The 16,294-nt window shown below is 41.8% G+C and overlaps 1 protein-coding gene and 1 pseudogene across 2 annotated transcripts in view; both read left to right on the top strand.

Annotated features, from left to right (window-relative positions):
- The window catches only part of PRKDC (protein kinase, DNA-activated, catalytic polypeptide), a 158,587-nt gene that overhangs the window by 56,623 nt on the left and 85,670 nt on the right, over positions 1-16,294 (top strand). For both annotated transcript variants that reach the window (XM_012661443.1, XM_012661444.1), the window contains exons 31-40: positions 632-883; positions 2,961-3,184; positions 4,346-4,554; positions 4,993-5,125; positions 5,580-5,738; positions 6,562-6,765; positions 9,748-9,933; positions 10,322-10,426; positions 11,441-11,608; positions 14,546-14,673. In XM_012661443.1, the coding sequence (XP_012516897.1) occupies positions 632-883; positions 2,961-3,184; positions 4,346-4,554; positions 4,993-5,125; positions 5,580-5,738; positions 6,562-6,765; positions 9,748-9,933; positions 10,322-10,426; positions 11,441-11,608; positions 14,546-14,673 (1,768 nt within the window). The remainder of the gene's footprint in view (positions 1-631; positions 884-2,960; positions 3,185-4,345; positions 4,555-4,992; positions 5,126-5,579; positions 5,739-6,561; positions 6,766-9,747; positions 9,934-10,321; positions 10,427-11,440; positions 11,609-14,545; positions 14,674-16,294) is intronic.
- LOC105824045 lies at positions 15,258-15,528 on the top strand (annotated as a pseudogene).

Genomic DNA, 16,294 nt, shown 5'->3' with positions numbered 1-16,294 from the left:
GCTGTCCGAGAGGGCTGGCTCCAGTGGCTGCTGAACGCTGAGACTCCGGGTGAGTGCGGACGTGCTCCGCAGAAGGCCAGGGTGGCCCAGGCCCAGAAACACCTGGTGGATCGTAGGCGGAGGCCTATGTATTTTGTGTATTTCTTTCTTTGATTTAGTAAAAGTTTAATATCTAAAAGAAAATATCTTTTGAAAGCTTATCATTTGAATCTCTGTCATAACCAAGAGGTAGATGTTATTATTGTTTTCCATCATGAATGAGGAGAAGGAGGCGCAGAGAGGCCACGTCCTCACAGCTGGGAGCAGCACAGCCAGCATCAGAGCCCAAGGTCACGGGGCTCTTTTGTGACTTAAAAAAAGGAAAAATAATTTTTAAGAAAAAAGACAGGGGAAAGGGTGTGAGTTTATAGCTATTCCAGTGGTGTTCAACTATTTTTAGAATGTTTAAAGACACTGAAGAGACCAGCTTTGGTGGAAATACAGAAATTACAGTGACACAAGTTATGAGTGCTATAGTAAAATAAAAAATTATCCCATATCATTTTGAAATTTTAATTTGTCCCAAAGATTAAAGAAATTTAATTATACAGAAGTTATTTATACATGTGTTTTAATCCTGTTTTTTTTTTAGGCAACAAATCACCTTCTTTATGGCTGAAAGACATTACCAAGGAAGAAGATGTGTCTTTCCTCATAAACATGTTTGAGGGGGGCGGCAGCTATGGCCGGCCTGGGGGCATCCAGGCCCAGCCCACCCTCTCCCACCTGCCGGGGCCGTTCAGCCTGCGAGCAGCGCTGCACTGGCTGGACCTGCTGCTGGCCGCCCTGGAGTGCTACAACACGTTCATCCAGGAGAGGACTGTGGAGGCGATCGAGGTCCTGGGTGGGTCACCCTTGCCCCAAGTTAGTATGGTCAGGTTCTGCCGAAAGTCGCCTGGGCAGACAGCTCTCCGCGGGTCAGAATCACAGCGATGATGCAGGAGCTGTGCCAGGAGCCTCGCCCGTCTTCTCATGTAGTCTCCCAGTGAGGGGGTGATGCAGGTGACAGAGCTGAGGCTATGCGGGCCTGGACAGAGCCTCCGCTTGCTTTCTGTCCTATTCACAGGCTCTTGATCTTTTTATGAAATAAACTTTGGCAGTTTTCATTTGCGTGTAGCACTTTAAAAGAGCTCTTCCTAACAGGAAGCTCCGGGATCTCATTCTAAGTTTCTATGTAGAGTGCCTTTATTTTTCTTCCATGTTCATATTCCTCGAGCTTTTGTTATCACAGTGTGGTAGTAATGGTGGTGTTGGCAGAGGATAGAATGCAAGGTGGGATGCTCTGCGTTCTCCTTGGCCCGAGCGGGGAAGAAGGAAGTGGGCAGCCCTAGCTTTCTAGTGGTGTTGGCGGACCTGTGGAGGGAAGAGGCAGCGCTCGGTGTGGAGCACCTGGAGCGCACGTCAGCCGGCAGGTGTGTTCTGTGCTTCCAATTCTCTGGCCAGGCTTCTAAGTCCTTTTCCCCTTGGACTGAACCCTGGACTTGCCAGTTGGAATGTGTTCTGTTATTTAAATGATTTTTAGCTTGGGGTATCTACTAGTGCTTAGTAAAGGAACTGTCATTCTCTCTTTACTTCTGTCAGAGATAAAGTCCCTGTTATGGGAATTTGGGAGAGAGGAACCAGGCATTCTTATTTTTACCTTGAAGGTGGTAGAAGTGGTCTAGTGGTATGGTGCGTGTTTGTGTATGCATGTGTATGCGCAGGTGCACAGGTGTGCTGACGTTCAGAAACACAGATTTTACACAATTCTGAGAAGAGTTGAGTCATCAGCATGAGATACTGCTCAGAAGAATAGGTCAAGACAGCTGTGAAACTTTTACCAATGTTAGCTGTACAACTTTAAATTGTACCTTAATTTTGTTGTTTTAAGGGATCTCATGTCCTCATTTTGAAAATTTAAACAAGGGAAAACTGTAAGAAGTAAAACTAATCTCATTCCCCAGTGATAAAAAACTAGTAACAGTTTACTGTTTACTCTTCTAAATTTTTTCTATACAGAAAAAATTCTTATATGCAGGTGAAAATTCTTATATGCTTTATTCTCTTTTTGTACTTAATTGGAATCATTATGCAAAATGATGTCTTACTCAGTCATTACTTTTATTCACTCTTTTGTCACATATACCAATATTTTAAATTGTCCCATTTGTCTGGGGCTCTGAAGGTCTCTTTACCCTGGGGTTGTGAACTGTAGTAAGATTGGGGAGAGGTGAGCACTTTCTGTCTGTTGTTAAGCAGGAGAAGGTAGTGGTGAACGGGGCGGAGATGGAAAAGGAGAACAAGCCCGAGTGTTTTCAGACAGATGAGTTTTATGAAAAAGCCTGTTTGGGATTTGATCTGAAACTCGATTCCATAAGATGATCAGTGGCCATCCACACCCACTTGAAGACTACTGCCATAATTTGTCTCTGTGTTGCCCCTTTGAAGGACATTTAGGTTGTTTCTGTTTTTTCATTATTAAAAGGAATGCTAAAGCGAACGTTCTCACACATCTTTGAAATGGTACTGTTATTTCATTAGGTTAGAATTTCAGTGCCGGATCAAAGCATTTGGGTTTTTTAAACATTTGATAGAATTGGCATGCATATTTTTTTTTAAAGCTTTTGGTATGAATTGCCAGGTTGCCCTTTAAAATGATTGTGGTAATTTATATTCCTAAAAATAGTGTTTTAAGACTTGATTTTCCATAGATGTGTTCTTATTGTATGAGTCTAAAGTTGAATTCTATTTGGGTTGTATTAATCTTGAAATGAGAAGAAATAACTGTCATTTTATTCAACTTCTATTGAGTTTTTTTTTTCTTTTGAAAAATCTTGAATTTTGACTAAAAGTATATCATACCTGTACTTAAAGAAGCAATTTTATGTTACTCTTAGAGTTGGGAGGAAGCATATATTAATATTTTAATATAATTATTCCAGGTACTGGAACACAGTCTTCACTTTTGAAGGCGGTGGCTTTCTTTTTAGAAAGCATTGCTCTGCACGACATTACGGCAGCAGAAAGGTGCTTTGGCACGGGGGCAGCAGGTCACAGCCCCAGCCCACAGGAGAGAGAAAGGTACAACTACAGCAAATGCACCGTTGCCGTCCGGATTATGGAATTTACCACAACCCTGCTCAGCACCTCCCTGGAAGGATGGAAGGTAGGGTCTCTCCTGCTGCTCTGCTACTTTGAGGTCAGTACTTGGTACTGGAAAAATGCTTTAAAAGCTCCTGTTAGAAGTGGTTTTTGGCTTTTGGCTAAGAGTTATCTGTTCTTATTTATTTATGTTAACTGACAAATAAAAACTATGTTTACAGTATACAGCATGATGTTTTGATATATGTATACATTGTGGAATGGCTAAATCAAGCTAATTAACACATCTATTACCTCTCATATGTAACATTTTTTTGTGATGAGAACATTTAAAATCTCTTGGCAATTTTCAAGTGTATGCAATACATTATTATTAACTAAAGTCACCATGTTGTACATCTGTTTTTAAAAATATTAAAATTTGCGTGTCCTTTAGATTTTCATTGTGTGAATAAAATGCAAATTTTTTTTCGTGTTTTTTTATTTGTTGCATTTTTTTTTCTTTTTCAAAATTATTTTGGTTTTTTTAGAGACAGGTCTCATTCTCTAACCTTGAATTCCTGGGCTCAAGCAATCTTTCTGCCTTGGCCTCCTGAATAGCTAGGCCCACGGGTGTGTGCCACCACACCTAGCTCATTTTTTTATTTTTTGATAGACACAGGGTCTCGCTATGTTGCCCAGGCTGTTCTCAATCTCCAGGCCTCAAGTGATCACCCTGCCTCAGCCTCCATGCCCAGCTGCATTTTATGCTATGATCAAGCATCTACCTTGGGAAATATACATTGGCACATATTTGCAGATATATTTGTGAGGCCTGTTCTGTAAGTAAACTCGATTTAGTCCATCCAGGGAACATGTACTAAGTGTCTGCTGCACACCAGGCCCCATTTTGTGCCCTGGGGATACATCAGTGCCCTAAGCTGGGGGCTGGGAAGCTGTGTCCGCAGGCAGAACCCCACCTGCCGCCTGCTCTCGTAGGTAAAATTTTATAGGAACACAGCCATGTGCCTCTGTCCACCTGCTGTCTATGCTCTTTCATGCTGCGGTGGGTAAGGAGTTGCAGCCCATGAACCTAAAGTGTTGACTGTCCAGCCCTCTGCAGAGAAACTCTGCCAACCCCTGCCCTAGGTGGGCAAAATTCCCAACCTCGTGAACTCTGTACTCTGGTGAAGATATATTAATAAATGCTGGCTGACAGTGTTTTTATTCAAACCATCTCTTACAGCTGCTGGAAAGGGATTTGTGTAACACAGACCTTATGAAACTCTTGGTGAAGACGCTGTATGAGCCTGTGAGCGTAGGTTTCAATGTTGGTGATGTCCAGGTTATGGATCATCTCCCCAGTGTTTGTGTGAACCTGATGAAAGCACTAAAGAAGCCCCCACACAGGGACATTCTGGAGGCCCACTTGAGGGAAACAGTAACGGCGCAGAGGTGGGCACTCGGGTGGTGCGAGGCTCTGCATTATCGTGGAATTTGTGGTCCCAGTGCTCTGCAGTGCTCCTGCAGCCCCCTCCGTGGCTGGTGTCGCTCCCATTTCCTCAGGAAAGGGTCTCAGTAGTGGGTGTTTGGTGCCAGTGACCTCAGCAGTTGTTTGGAAATCATGTATTTAGCAAGTGCCTTCCCCGCACCAAGTGTAAGCAAGCTTCAGACATGGTTAGCACCACGTTAGATTTCCATGCTAGATGAGTGTGTGTGGACCTTGTTTCGTGTTGCCTGTTTGCTTTCCAAGACCATGTTAATGAATTTGAGTGCCAGGTAATTGGTAAGTTTATAACATTGCACGTATGTTTTCAGTGTAGCCTGATAACTTAATGAGATCAGAACCCACTTAGTTTTGTTTCTGTTTTTCTGTTTTTCTTGCATGTCCAGCATTGAGAAGCTTTGTGCCGTTGACTTGTACGGCCCTGACACGCACCTGGACAGGACCAGGCTGGCTTCTGTTGTGTCCGCCTGTAAACAGCTTCACAGTGCTGGTCTGCTGCATATTGTATTACCATCTCAGGTAACCCCAACCAGTTTGTTTTTGCATTTCTTTTTGCTTTAGTATGATAATTACTTATTTATATTCTTTGTTGGATATTCTTTAGGTATAGAGCATGCTTAAATGGGAATTATAGAAATACTTGCTTTAGATGTGTAGGTAGTATCTGGGATATAAACATGAAAGTAAATATAAAAAAGTGTAAATAAAAAATGCAAGTAAAATAAAGGACATTTGAATATTTCTAGAGCAGCCTTCTGAAAAACTTTAGGAACTGCTATTGTGTCTTTGTGGTGAGACAACACAAATGAAAAATGTAGTGTAGTAAACAAAGTTGAGCTAAAATTTTCCTGAAAATTGGAAGGCAGTTGTCAGTGTAGCTAAAGTAGATTTTTTAATTAATAAGAGGAGTGAAATTGTTTTTTTTCTATAAATTATCTTTTTGCTAGGCATTTCAGTGTTGACCTTATTTTAGCCTACAGATCTGCATCATTCTGTTGGCACAGAACTTCTTTCCCTGGTTTATAAAGGCATTGCCCCTGGAGATGAGAGACAGTGTCTGCCTTTGCTAGACCCCAGTTGTAAGCGACTGGCCCGTGAACTTCTGGAGCTGGCCTTTGCTTTTGGAGTACTGGTAAGTAAAACAGCTGCACACTATGCTCTCCTAATGGTGGAAATATATAACTCACTTGCAGTGTGTCTCTAGAAACAGTGGAATTTAGTTGGGTAAGGTCTTAGCTGGACAACTATTGTAGTTGGTTTACATGAGCTGACTTTTTTTCTAAAAGACTATTTTCTCAGCAATTTTTTTTTTAATAAAAGAAATAGAACAACATTCTTTTGAAATTGTGGTTTCATCTATCCCACCCTGTTTCCAAAAGTACTTAGGCAGAGAACACTTTGTGACTGTAAAGTTGACATGTGGCCTCTTCTCCCATCCGTGGTGGTCCTTTGGGTGGATGATTTGGGAGGGTCTCTGAAGGACAATCCCAGAGGAACCGCCAAAAAAATGTCTTTGTGGGCTTTGAACTATGCAGGCTGGCCTCAAAATAGTCCCTGCTGTTGCTGAGATCTGCAGCCGGCCTGTGTGTTCACTCCATTCCATCTTCTTTTCTCTTGGAGCAGAAACCTCTTCTTTGCCCCTTTATCCACTTAATGTAGATGATTACATGTTTAAATTGTCTAAAAATATTCGCTCTTCCTAGACTTTACCCTCAAAGCAGCAACAATAAGATTTTCTGGACATTTGGAAGAAACATGGATCAGGGAAGATTTCTTTCCCGAAGCAAAACCTAGAAAATCAAGGCTGGTTCAAACCTGAACCCAGGCTTCACATATCAGGCTCTCTTTAGACCTTACTGTGATTTTCGATTTCAAAGTAGTCTGCTACCCAAGGGTCTTTCTGTAACACGTGAAGATGTGCCCCAGTTAGGGTGCTTCTCCTTTCTTCCTTGCAGTGTGAGCACCTTGTGAGTCTTCTTCTGAACTCAGCTGTGTTGTCCACGCCGTCCTCAGGCAGCTCGCAGAGAGGCATCGTCAGCTTCTCCCATGGGGAATATTTCTATAGCTTGTTCTCTGAAACAATCAACACTGAACTGCTGAAAAATCTAGATCTTGCTGTATTAGAGCTCGTGAAATCATCAGTGGATAATCCGAAAATGGTAATGAAATTTTCCTTAAGTAAATATTTTCTCATATAATGCTTACGAAGGGTTATGGTATTCCTGAAATAATTTCATTAAAACAAAACATGATTTCTTCTTAGAGGGTTAAAAGCTCTTGCTAATATTTAAAAACAAAATCAAAGAAACCAAAAAACAGCCATTACCAATCAATACTTAATGAATGTTAATGGATTTGAAACAGTGATTCTTTTTTCCATTCCCTTATGCCTCCTGCCCCTCCCCCAAATCTCTAGGCCTAATATTACAAGGCACAACTAAGTAGGGTGTTGACTTTTGCCAGGATGTGGCATTGGTGCCTACAAGGCATCCTGAGGCCCAGAGCTGGCTTTGCTCTCCTGCTGGCCACAGCTGGCACCCACACTCCAGTGACCTTCCTGTAGTCAGAGCTCACTTGTGGTCTCAAGGCTGAGCCATCATTTCCTGCATATTCCTGCTGTGACCCCCTCTGTCCCCTCACACTGAATCTGGAGATCAGTATTTAACACATATTTGACTTTGGTTTGCTAAACTTCGGGATTTTGAAATCTAACCTGCTCTATAGGGACAGAAACGGTTAACTGTTGGTATGACCATTTTAAGGGAGAGTGTATAATTTCCTAGTAAGTTGAACTTTTATTCCAAAAGTGCTTGTCTATTATAGGAGAATATTTTATGGTAGATTATACTAGGAATTTATATTTTTTTAAAGTTAGAAATAAAATTGTAGTATACCCATGATAGTCAGAAGATTTAGCATTCTGAGCTTGTAAACTATTCAGACTTCTGGAGAACACGATAAATAAAAACATACACCTTTACCTCTACTCCTCCAGATCCCTCTAAAATGACAGAATGGGGTTAAAAAAAGGCAACAACACAATCTTAAAGGACACAGAGAAAAAGAGGAATGACTTCTAGGAGTGACAATAGCTGTAAATAAAAAAGGGCAAGTACGATAGACTTCAGAGTCCAAGACAGCTGCACCGCCACAGGGCAGCAGGGACACGGGGCACCCATATGTGCCGAGCCCCAGCAGGGCCAGCTGTGGGGAGCAAGTGTGAGAGGGAGGCTGATAGGGAGGTTTGGGTGAAAGCCAGCCCTCCCCTGCAGCACCCACCTCTCCCTGCCGTTGGGGGCCTTGCCCTCCCACTTTAGGAGAAGATGGGCGCTGATTCTCTGGAGAGGGTAAATATTTCTGTATGGGGCAACTCTGGCATGGCTCAGCGTAAGGATAGCTTCATGAAAACAGGGAAATTAAGTGGGAGCCTACCTAATTCTAGACTTAGAGGCTCTTGGCCCTTTTCCCTGATTTGGCTTCTGGAATACTGTCAGCTTGGTGTGTCCCCTTGGCTGGATATCAGAACATCCTGACAAGCCCTAACGGGAAACAAAGATAGAGACATCACCACCAACCAGCTCGGCTCATAACAGGCCTCACCACCAGCACATCCTGCACGCTGCACAGCACTTCCAGTCTGTTCTGACATGGGAGCCAGCAGCCAAGGAGCCCGGGCACCTGAGGAAAGGGATTCCAAAAGGGACAGCAGGAAAAAAAGACCTTGGGGCAGAGACTGTTCAGTGAAATGGAAATATAAGAAGAAGAAAACCTCACAGTTGCAGGAAGATACTGTATCCACGAAATAAGAATTGCTACTGAAAAAGGACATCAGAGAACAAAAAAGAGCTCTTTGGAATTAAGCATAAGCATCAGAGATTAAAAATGAAATGGGTTTGGAAGATAAGATCAATGAACTCTCAGAGAGAATAAAGTGAAAAATACAGAAAATAGAGAAACGTGGAGGAGCCTTGGGGTCGGAGCTTGAGGCCGAGCAGCAGGCCTGGGTGCCAGAGGGCAGGGCCAGGAGAGACTTCACTGCTGGCAGCCCAAGGGGACCCCCAGGAGTGAAGGCCTTGAGTTTCCAGGTAGAAAAGGGCTGTGGCATGTCCAGCACAGTGCGTGGAAACGGCTCCAGATGGAGCACATTTCTTGAGAATTCAGAACCCTGGGGTTTCACCACAAGAAAAGATCCCGAGAAGTTCCTACAAAAGGAAAACCAGTTATATATAAAAGGATCAAGAAATTGAGTGACTTTTGTCTTCTCAACAGCAGTGTGGACACCACAGTTCATGACAGAAATCTCCAGCCTGGAGTTCTGAATCCCGCTGGATCCATCAGTCACGTGTGAGAGTAGAATGCGGGTGCTTCAGATGTGGCAGATCCCGAAGGAGTGTGTCTCCAACACGTCTGTGGCGAGGCCACTGGTGGAGAGTCCTAAGGCTCTCCGGGAGTGAGCCAGGAGAATGGAGAGGCTGGGTGCAGGAAGTGGCCCTGACACGGGTGTGGACCAAGTCTCCACAGAGAGGGAGGGGGTAGACTTCCGGGTGGGTATAGAGGACTTGAGGCGATTTATTAATAATTAACTTGGGAGAGTTTGATGACGAATTAATGATAGGCACACTGAAAACAGCAAAAAAAGCAAACAAGGATTACCTTCAGGGAGAATAAAATGTTCAAAAAAGGGGAAAAATATTGGTAGTATGTCACTTGAAGTGTCTGTGAAAAATGTTTACATTGTCAGAGTGACAGGAATACTGAATCTAATCTAACCAAGATTAGGCTAGCACTCTGTTCAAAGAATGGTGGTGGGAAAGGACATGTGTATTTATGTGTGTGCTGTGTGCATGTGTGTGCACACGTGATTGTACAGTGGTCGTGCTGTGACAGAAAAGAGCTAATTCCTCTTCCAAGTGGAGTTCCGTTGAGAATGCCCCAGAATAAGAAAGCCAGGACAGCAGGATGAGCTTGATGACACAGATGAGTCAGATCAAATTTGAGGAGTTTTGAGTAGGCAAACCTCTGTTATAGAAGTAGCATCTTTATTTTCCAAGAATAGCTGTGAAATGAAAGTAAATTTTGCTGTATATCTGCCATTCTCAATATTAAGACTTTTTTCTTCAAACATGACAATATTGTTTCAGGTGAGTGCCATTTTGAATGGTATGTTAGATCAGAGCTTCAGGGATCGAGCAAGTCAGAGACACCAAGGACTGAAACTTGTGACTACAATTCTGCGAAACTGGAGGAAGTTGGATCTGTGGTGGGCCACAGATTCTGCTCCTGAAAGTAAAATGGCAGTGCTGGCCTTACTGGCAAAGATTTTACAGGTACTTTGAGAAACCAAAAAAAAATATAGCAATGTTTGTTGTTTTGAGCTCTATAACTTGTATCTTTAAAATTTTTTTGTAAGTTGCTTCAAGAGTTCATTAGTTTGATAAATAAAAAATATTTTGATGGGATAATTGCTGATTACCTTGTATTTGTTACTTTTCCCATTATTTTGTATCATTATTTATTATGCTTATCATTTCTAATACTTTATCTTTACATGCATTGTCTTAACAGATAGTATTAAAACATTCCAGAACAAGATTGTTGAAATATTGTTGAAGCCCGAGGACAAATTTATAGTTCATTTCTGAAACGTAAACATTTGTTACAGGAGATAGAGGCATAATATAGAAATGTGTCGTGTTCTTGTTTTCCCTCCTGTAGATTGATTCATCCGTATCTTTTAGTACAAATCACAGCTCATTCCCTGAAGTCTTTACAACATATACTAGTCTGCTGGCTGATATAAAGTTGGGTCTACATTTAAAGGTAAGTGGTTAAAAAAAAAGACTTCTTTTTCAGTTTACATTCTCTTTTATTTTCCCATTTTTATATTTTTTCATATTTGTGGTGTTTTTTATTTTTTATTATGACAAATTTCAAACGTGTACAAAAATAGAGAGCTTAGTACAGTGAACCCCCTCCTTATCACTGGGTCTTGACAACCATGGGAGTGTGGCGTGTCTATTTCAGTTGTACAGTCGAGCCGCCTGGCAGCCAGAGGGAAACCAGGCTTCATGTGATCCAATCTGCACATGCTTCGGGTGTCTCCCCAAGAGATGAGAACGTTTCTTATACAGTATAGCCATGAGATTATCATGGTTTGGAATTGCTGTATTAACTTTATTACTCAACCCTTTTTCTATTAAGAATAATATAAAACCTGTTGGTGATTTTTAATGTCAAGAATTTAATAAGTGTTGTAATTTCAAGGTCACTAATTTTAAAGTCCTGTAATAATTTGATTTTAAGCTCTTTTGAAGTGTGGCCACAATGAAAAGATCTTTTTACTGGTTAAAGAGCATAATGTTTTGGAATTTTCTGCTATATGTGGTTAACAAGTTTCCCATTTCAGATGTGATGGAGTCTCTTGGAATTTACTTGTTAGTCAAGGGAAATAGGAATTAATTCCTAAGTCCTGTTAAGCTGAGTGCCAAGTTCTCAAGTAGTTCTGCAATGGTTGGCTGTAAATTACCCCATAGGTTATTTATGATGTTTTTCCTGCACAAAGCCTGTCCAGTACATTTCTACTAGAGTCTTTATTTGTAGAAAGAGAAAGCACATACAGAATCCAAGCACAGTGTCCTGTTTATTTACACGTGTGTAGCCCCGAGTCAGCCGATTGACCTTGAGAGTGCAAGCTGAGGTACAGAATTGTGTTCAGGTTGGTTTTTAATATAACATACAAGTTATTCTAAAGGCTTTAGAAAGCAGTACTTTTATTTATTCTGTAGGATCTGTAAGCCACGACAGGTAGTTTCATTTGCCCACCTCGCTCCACAGGGCCAGGCTGTCCTCCTCCTCCCGTTCTTCACCAGTCCCTTGGGGGGCCACCTGGAGGACCTGAGGCGTGTCCTCGAAGAGCTCATCGTTTCCAGCCTCCCTATGAAGTCTGGTGAATTTCCCCCAGGGACTCTGCAGTACAATAATTATGTAGACTGCATGAAAAAGGTTAGTTTTTAGTAGTATCAAGTAAAAGTAAAATGTTGATTTTTTTGGGGGGGGGGTTACATTTCTTGATGAAAAGTGAGTGAGATATCCAGAATCAGAGAAGTGCTCTGACTTTAAAAATTCAATTTCATTCGTTTGGAAAGCTGGCTGTCTGTGGAGGCAGGAGCGTATCTCAATCTGTTGGAATTAATTTTTCCCCCATTTTCAAATTGTGAAATATTTTATGTGTAAAAATGGAATATATAATGTATGTATAAATTATGAACAGTAATTCCAAAAGAAGCTAAGAAATGGATATTGCCAGTATGTTCAAGTTTCTAAAATTTAATGGAGTTGTGACTATTTGAGAGGTATTTAGTGAACGTCACTGATACTACAGTTTGATTATCCCATATCTGAAATGCTTGGGACCAGAAATGATTTGGATTTTGGAATATTTGCATATACATAATGAGATATCTTGGGGAGGGGACCCAAATCTCAACAGGAAATTCATCTACGTTTCATATATACCTCATACACATAGGCTGAAGGTAATTTTATACAAATTTTTAATAATTTTGTGCTTGAAATAACATTTGTTTATATTAAACTGTCAGAAAGCAAAGGTGTCGGGTGTGGAATTTTCCACTTGTGGTGACATGTTGGCAGTCAAAGAGTTTTGGATTTGGGAACATTTTGGATTTGGATTTTGGATTTTTGGATTAGGGATGCTAAACCTGTATTTAGTATATATACAGCAGGGTCTCTGCTAGTGGCTTAGACAAGGAAGATTATCTCTCTCTTTGTATGAGCCTTGGGCAGCCCCGCAGTTAGCAGGAACCCAGTCTCCTTTGACCCTTTTTGTTCACGCAGCGTCTGTCTTGTCCAGGGTGGCTGCTTCAGCTCCTTCCAGCCAGCAAGAGGGAGGAAAGGATGGTGGAGAACCCATCCCTTCCCCTCAGGGCTCAGTGCAGGAGGTGCATGGCCTTGTCTCTGCTGATGTCCTGTTCGCCATGCCCCTGTGGGCAAGGCTGCAAATGTCATTTTCATTCTCGGCAACTGCGTACTCAACTAAAATTCAGGGATTTGACCACTTACAAAAAGTAAGAGAATCACCTTTGGGGGGTAGGCAGTAATCTGCCATACTCCTAATGTGCTGAGCACTAGGCTAATGTTCCAATACCCCCAAACCAAACATTGTTTTTGTTTTTAAGGCACATATACATAGAGCAAGGAAGAAACACAAAGACATAGATGATAAAACACACTGTAATAATGTTGGGCTGGAGACAGCACATGGTGCGGGTGTGGCAGTGTCTGTGCTGCAGCTGACCGCCCCAGCACAGCCCGTCCCCCACGCTCCTCTTACAGCAATGCTGTCACTCCTCCCGGGAGAGGCAATCACTTTCTCACTTTGTGTGTGAGTTAGACTGAGAGACGCTGTTTTAGGAGAGTACAGGGAAACTGCTCCTGTTGTGTGGTGTCTAGGACAGGCCATCGGAGGAATTGCAGCTTCCTCCCAACTCGTGGGCCCTTATCTATGGGACCCAGTCCCTCCCTGCTGCAAGGGGCCAAGCAGCTCCATGGGAAGGACGGTTTGCAGACAGCACCCATCCACACAGATTTCTCTCCTCCTCATCCTTTTAATTTTTTTCAAACACACAGAAAAGTTGAAAAAATAGTAAAATAAACATCCATATAACCATCTCCTGTATTCAGCAGTAGCTAGCTTTTGTCATGTTTGCTTTGTCTGTATGTGTGTATATATGTGTTTGTTTTGGCTGAAACATTTACAGGTTGGTTTCAGACATGATGTTTTATCCCCAAATACTTTAGCATGCATGTCCTAAGGATAAAGCACAAAACTGTTAACCATACCTAGGAGAACTAACCACCCTCTTCACATCATCTGGTTTATAGTCCACATTCACGTTTTTCCAAATGCCCCATGTATATCTCGTTTTTCTCAACAGGGTCTAATCTGCAGTCCCATCAAGTTGTCATGTCACTAGTCTCTTTTAATCTAGAGATAGTTCACATACCAACCCTTTTTTTGTTCCCTGATATTGAGTTTTTGGAAGAAACCAGAGAACTTCTCTTTGATATTATCCTCTATTAGCCTGATTGTTTTCTTGAGGTGTTTTTAAAACTTTTCCCTCTATTCCATTTTCCTCTAAACAGGAAGTGGGTCAGGAGATTTAGGTTAACCTTCAGGCAGCAGTAGTACAGCGGGGGCAGGTAGCATCAGGCTGTTCCATTATAGTGAACTCAAGTCTGGAAGGGGGTGTGGAAAAAACATGGGTCTTCAGAACAAAAGGGCAGCAATTCCTGGCGTAGTGAAAGAAGACGACTTTCAGAACCTGGGGATAAAGAGAAGAACAACATTTGCAAAACCTGAAAGGAATCAAAACTCAAGTATTAGGCCGGGCACGGTGGCTCACGCCTGTAATCCCAGCACTCTGGGAGGCCGAGGCGGGCAGATTGTTTGAGCTCAGGAGTTCAGAGACCAGCCTGAGCAAGAGCGAGACCCCGTCTCTACTAAAAAAATAGAAAGAAATTAATCGGACAACTAAAAATATATAGAAAAAATTAGCCAGGCATGGTGGTGCATGCCTGTAGTCCCAGCTAGTCGGGAGGCTGAGGCAGGAGGATCGCTTGAGCCCAGGAGTTTGAGGTTGCTGTGAGCTAGGCTGACGCCATGGCACTCACTCTAGCCAGGGCAACAGAGTGAGACTCTGTCTCAAAAAAAAAAAAAAAAAAAGCCTCAAGTATTTAGTGAACATTATTATATGCCAGGCATTTACTGTATCTGTAAAGATGACAAAAACATTATTAGCCTCTCTTAATTTTTTGTGAAATTGTTATATTTTTCTCTATGTATTTTTTATTAGAATTATTAAAAAGAAAAAATAAAAACCCAACAAAATTTTGATGATGATGATATATTTTTTCTAGTTTCTAGATGCATTGGAGTTATCTCAAAGTCCTATGTTGTTGCAGTTGATGACAGAAATTCTTTGTCGGGAACAGCAACATGTTATGGAAGAATTATTTCAATCTACTTTCAAGAGGATTGTCAGAAGGTAAGTCATTCCAGTCTGGCATCCCAGGAACCATACACATTTTAGTTTTGGGTAATATCATCTTTTCTGTTCCAAACAAAACTGAGTGGCAATTGCAGTCAACTCTTGCCACTAATTTTTTTTTTTTGACACAGAGTCTTGCTCTGTTGTGCAGGCTAGTAGAGTGCTAGGTAGGCATTAGGCTACCTCACTGTAACCTCAAACTCCTGGGCTCAAGTGATTCCCCTGTCACAGCCTCCTGAGTAGCTGTGCCTACAGGCTTGTACCACCATGCCTGGCTAGTTTTGTTTTTTTTTTCTATTTTAGTAGAGACAGGGTCTCGCTCTTGCTCAGGCTGGTCTTCAACTCCTGACCTCCCTCCTCGGCCTCCCAGAGTGCTAGGATTACAGGGTGTGAGCCACCATGCCCGGCTGCCACTAAATTTTATTTCGTATTTTTTCTTCAAAACAAGCAAACGTTTATTATAATGGTTTTCAAGCATATCAAATCTAAAGGAAGAGGGATTGGCTGCTGGAGGCGTTGCTGTTAAGCTCATGCAGCCATGGCGGTGTCAGTGGCGGCTGCAGCAAAGAGAATTTGGTGGGATGTCTCACACCATTGTCCTGGTGCAGCCTACCAGGAGGCCCGCATAAGAACATACACTGACTACAAGTCTGTGAATGAGTGCATGGTGCTTGTAAAATGTCCCTCCGTCACATATGATATCATTCAGTTTGATTTTATCAATGATCTGGCAGATGTCAGCTGCCTGGTTTGCTGAGCTGAAACTTGACATACCAGCCTTATAACAAAGACTGGATTAAAGAGAATATCTACGTGCTCTTTCGTTGGCAGGCCCAACAGGCCAGGAAATAATTGAGTTGGAAGCATCAGGAGGCTGGGGGTGGGCTTGGACAGGTGCGTACAGCGTGCTGTAGTGGAAGTTTTGTATTATAGTAATTCTGTTTCCATTTGGTTGCACTCTAGCCAAGATTGAATACATTAGATGAAATATGAGGATCTTGTTTCAATCTGAAACCCCTTTTGTCCCCCCTTTTTCCTTTTTTTTTACTTAAACATTTTTGTGATAATTTAGATGGGAGCTGTTCTTTGTCAGTTAATGTTGGTTCCGGTCCTTCAAACTGTTAGCTGCTTTATAACATTTACTGTACTAACCCTTCTTCAGGATGGGGTTTATTCTGGATTTATCTGATTCTCTTCTGTTTTTTCATTTAACTTGTTCCTCTAGCTCTGCGTTTCCTGTAAATGGAAAGTTACATCTAAAAGCTCAATTAGATTCAGGTTCAAATTTTGGCAAGACTGCTTAGTTGATGCTCTATACTTCATATGTTCTTGGTATTAGGAGGCTGTAATGTCAGCAGTCCCGATTTTAGTGGTGCTGGGACTTACCAGATGTGCTCCTCAGCATCTTCCTAATGAGTTAGCATCCATTTGTGATGGTTGCCCTGAATCACTGGGAATTGCAAATGGCTATTTTTCTGATTCTTTTATTCCTTCTAAATTTAGTAGCTAGAATTACACTATCATGAAGAACTTGCCCTCATCACTAGGACTGTTTGGTTACCTAAAAATACAGTGGGAAATATGGGACATATTTGATTATTGATTTTTTTTTTTTTTT

Source organism: Propithecus coquereli, unplaced genomic scaffold (genome assembly GCF_000956105.1).
Source record: "Propithecus coquereli isolate 6110/MARCELLA unplaced genomic scaffold, Pcoq_1.0 Scaffold71, whole genome shotgun sequence".
Classification (NCBI taxonomy): Eukaryota; Metazoa; Chordata; class Mammalia; order Primates; family Indriidae; genus Propithecus; species Propithecus coquereli.
This window is presented reverse-complemented; position numbering and strand designations above follow the sequence as displayed.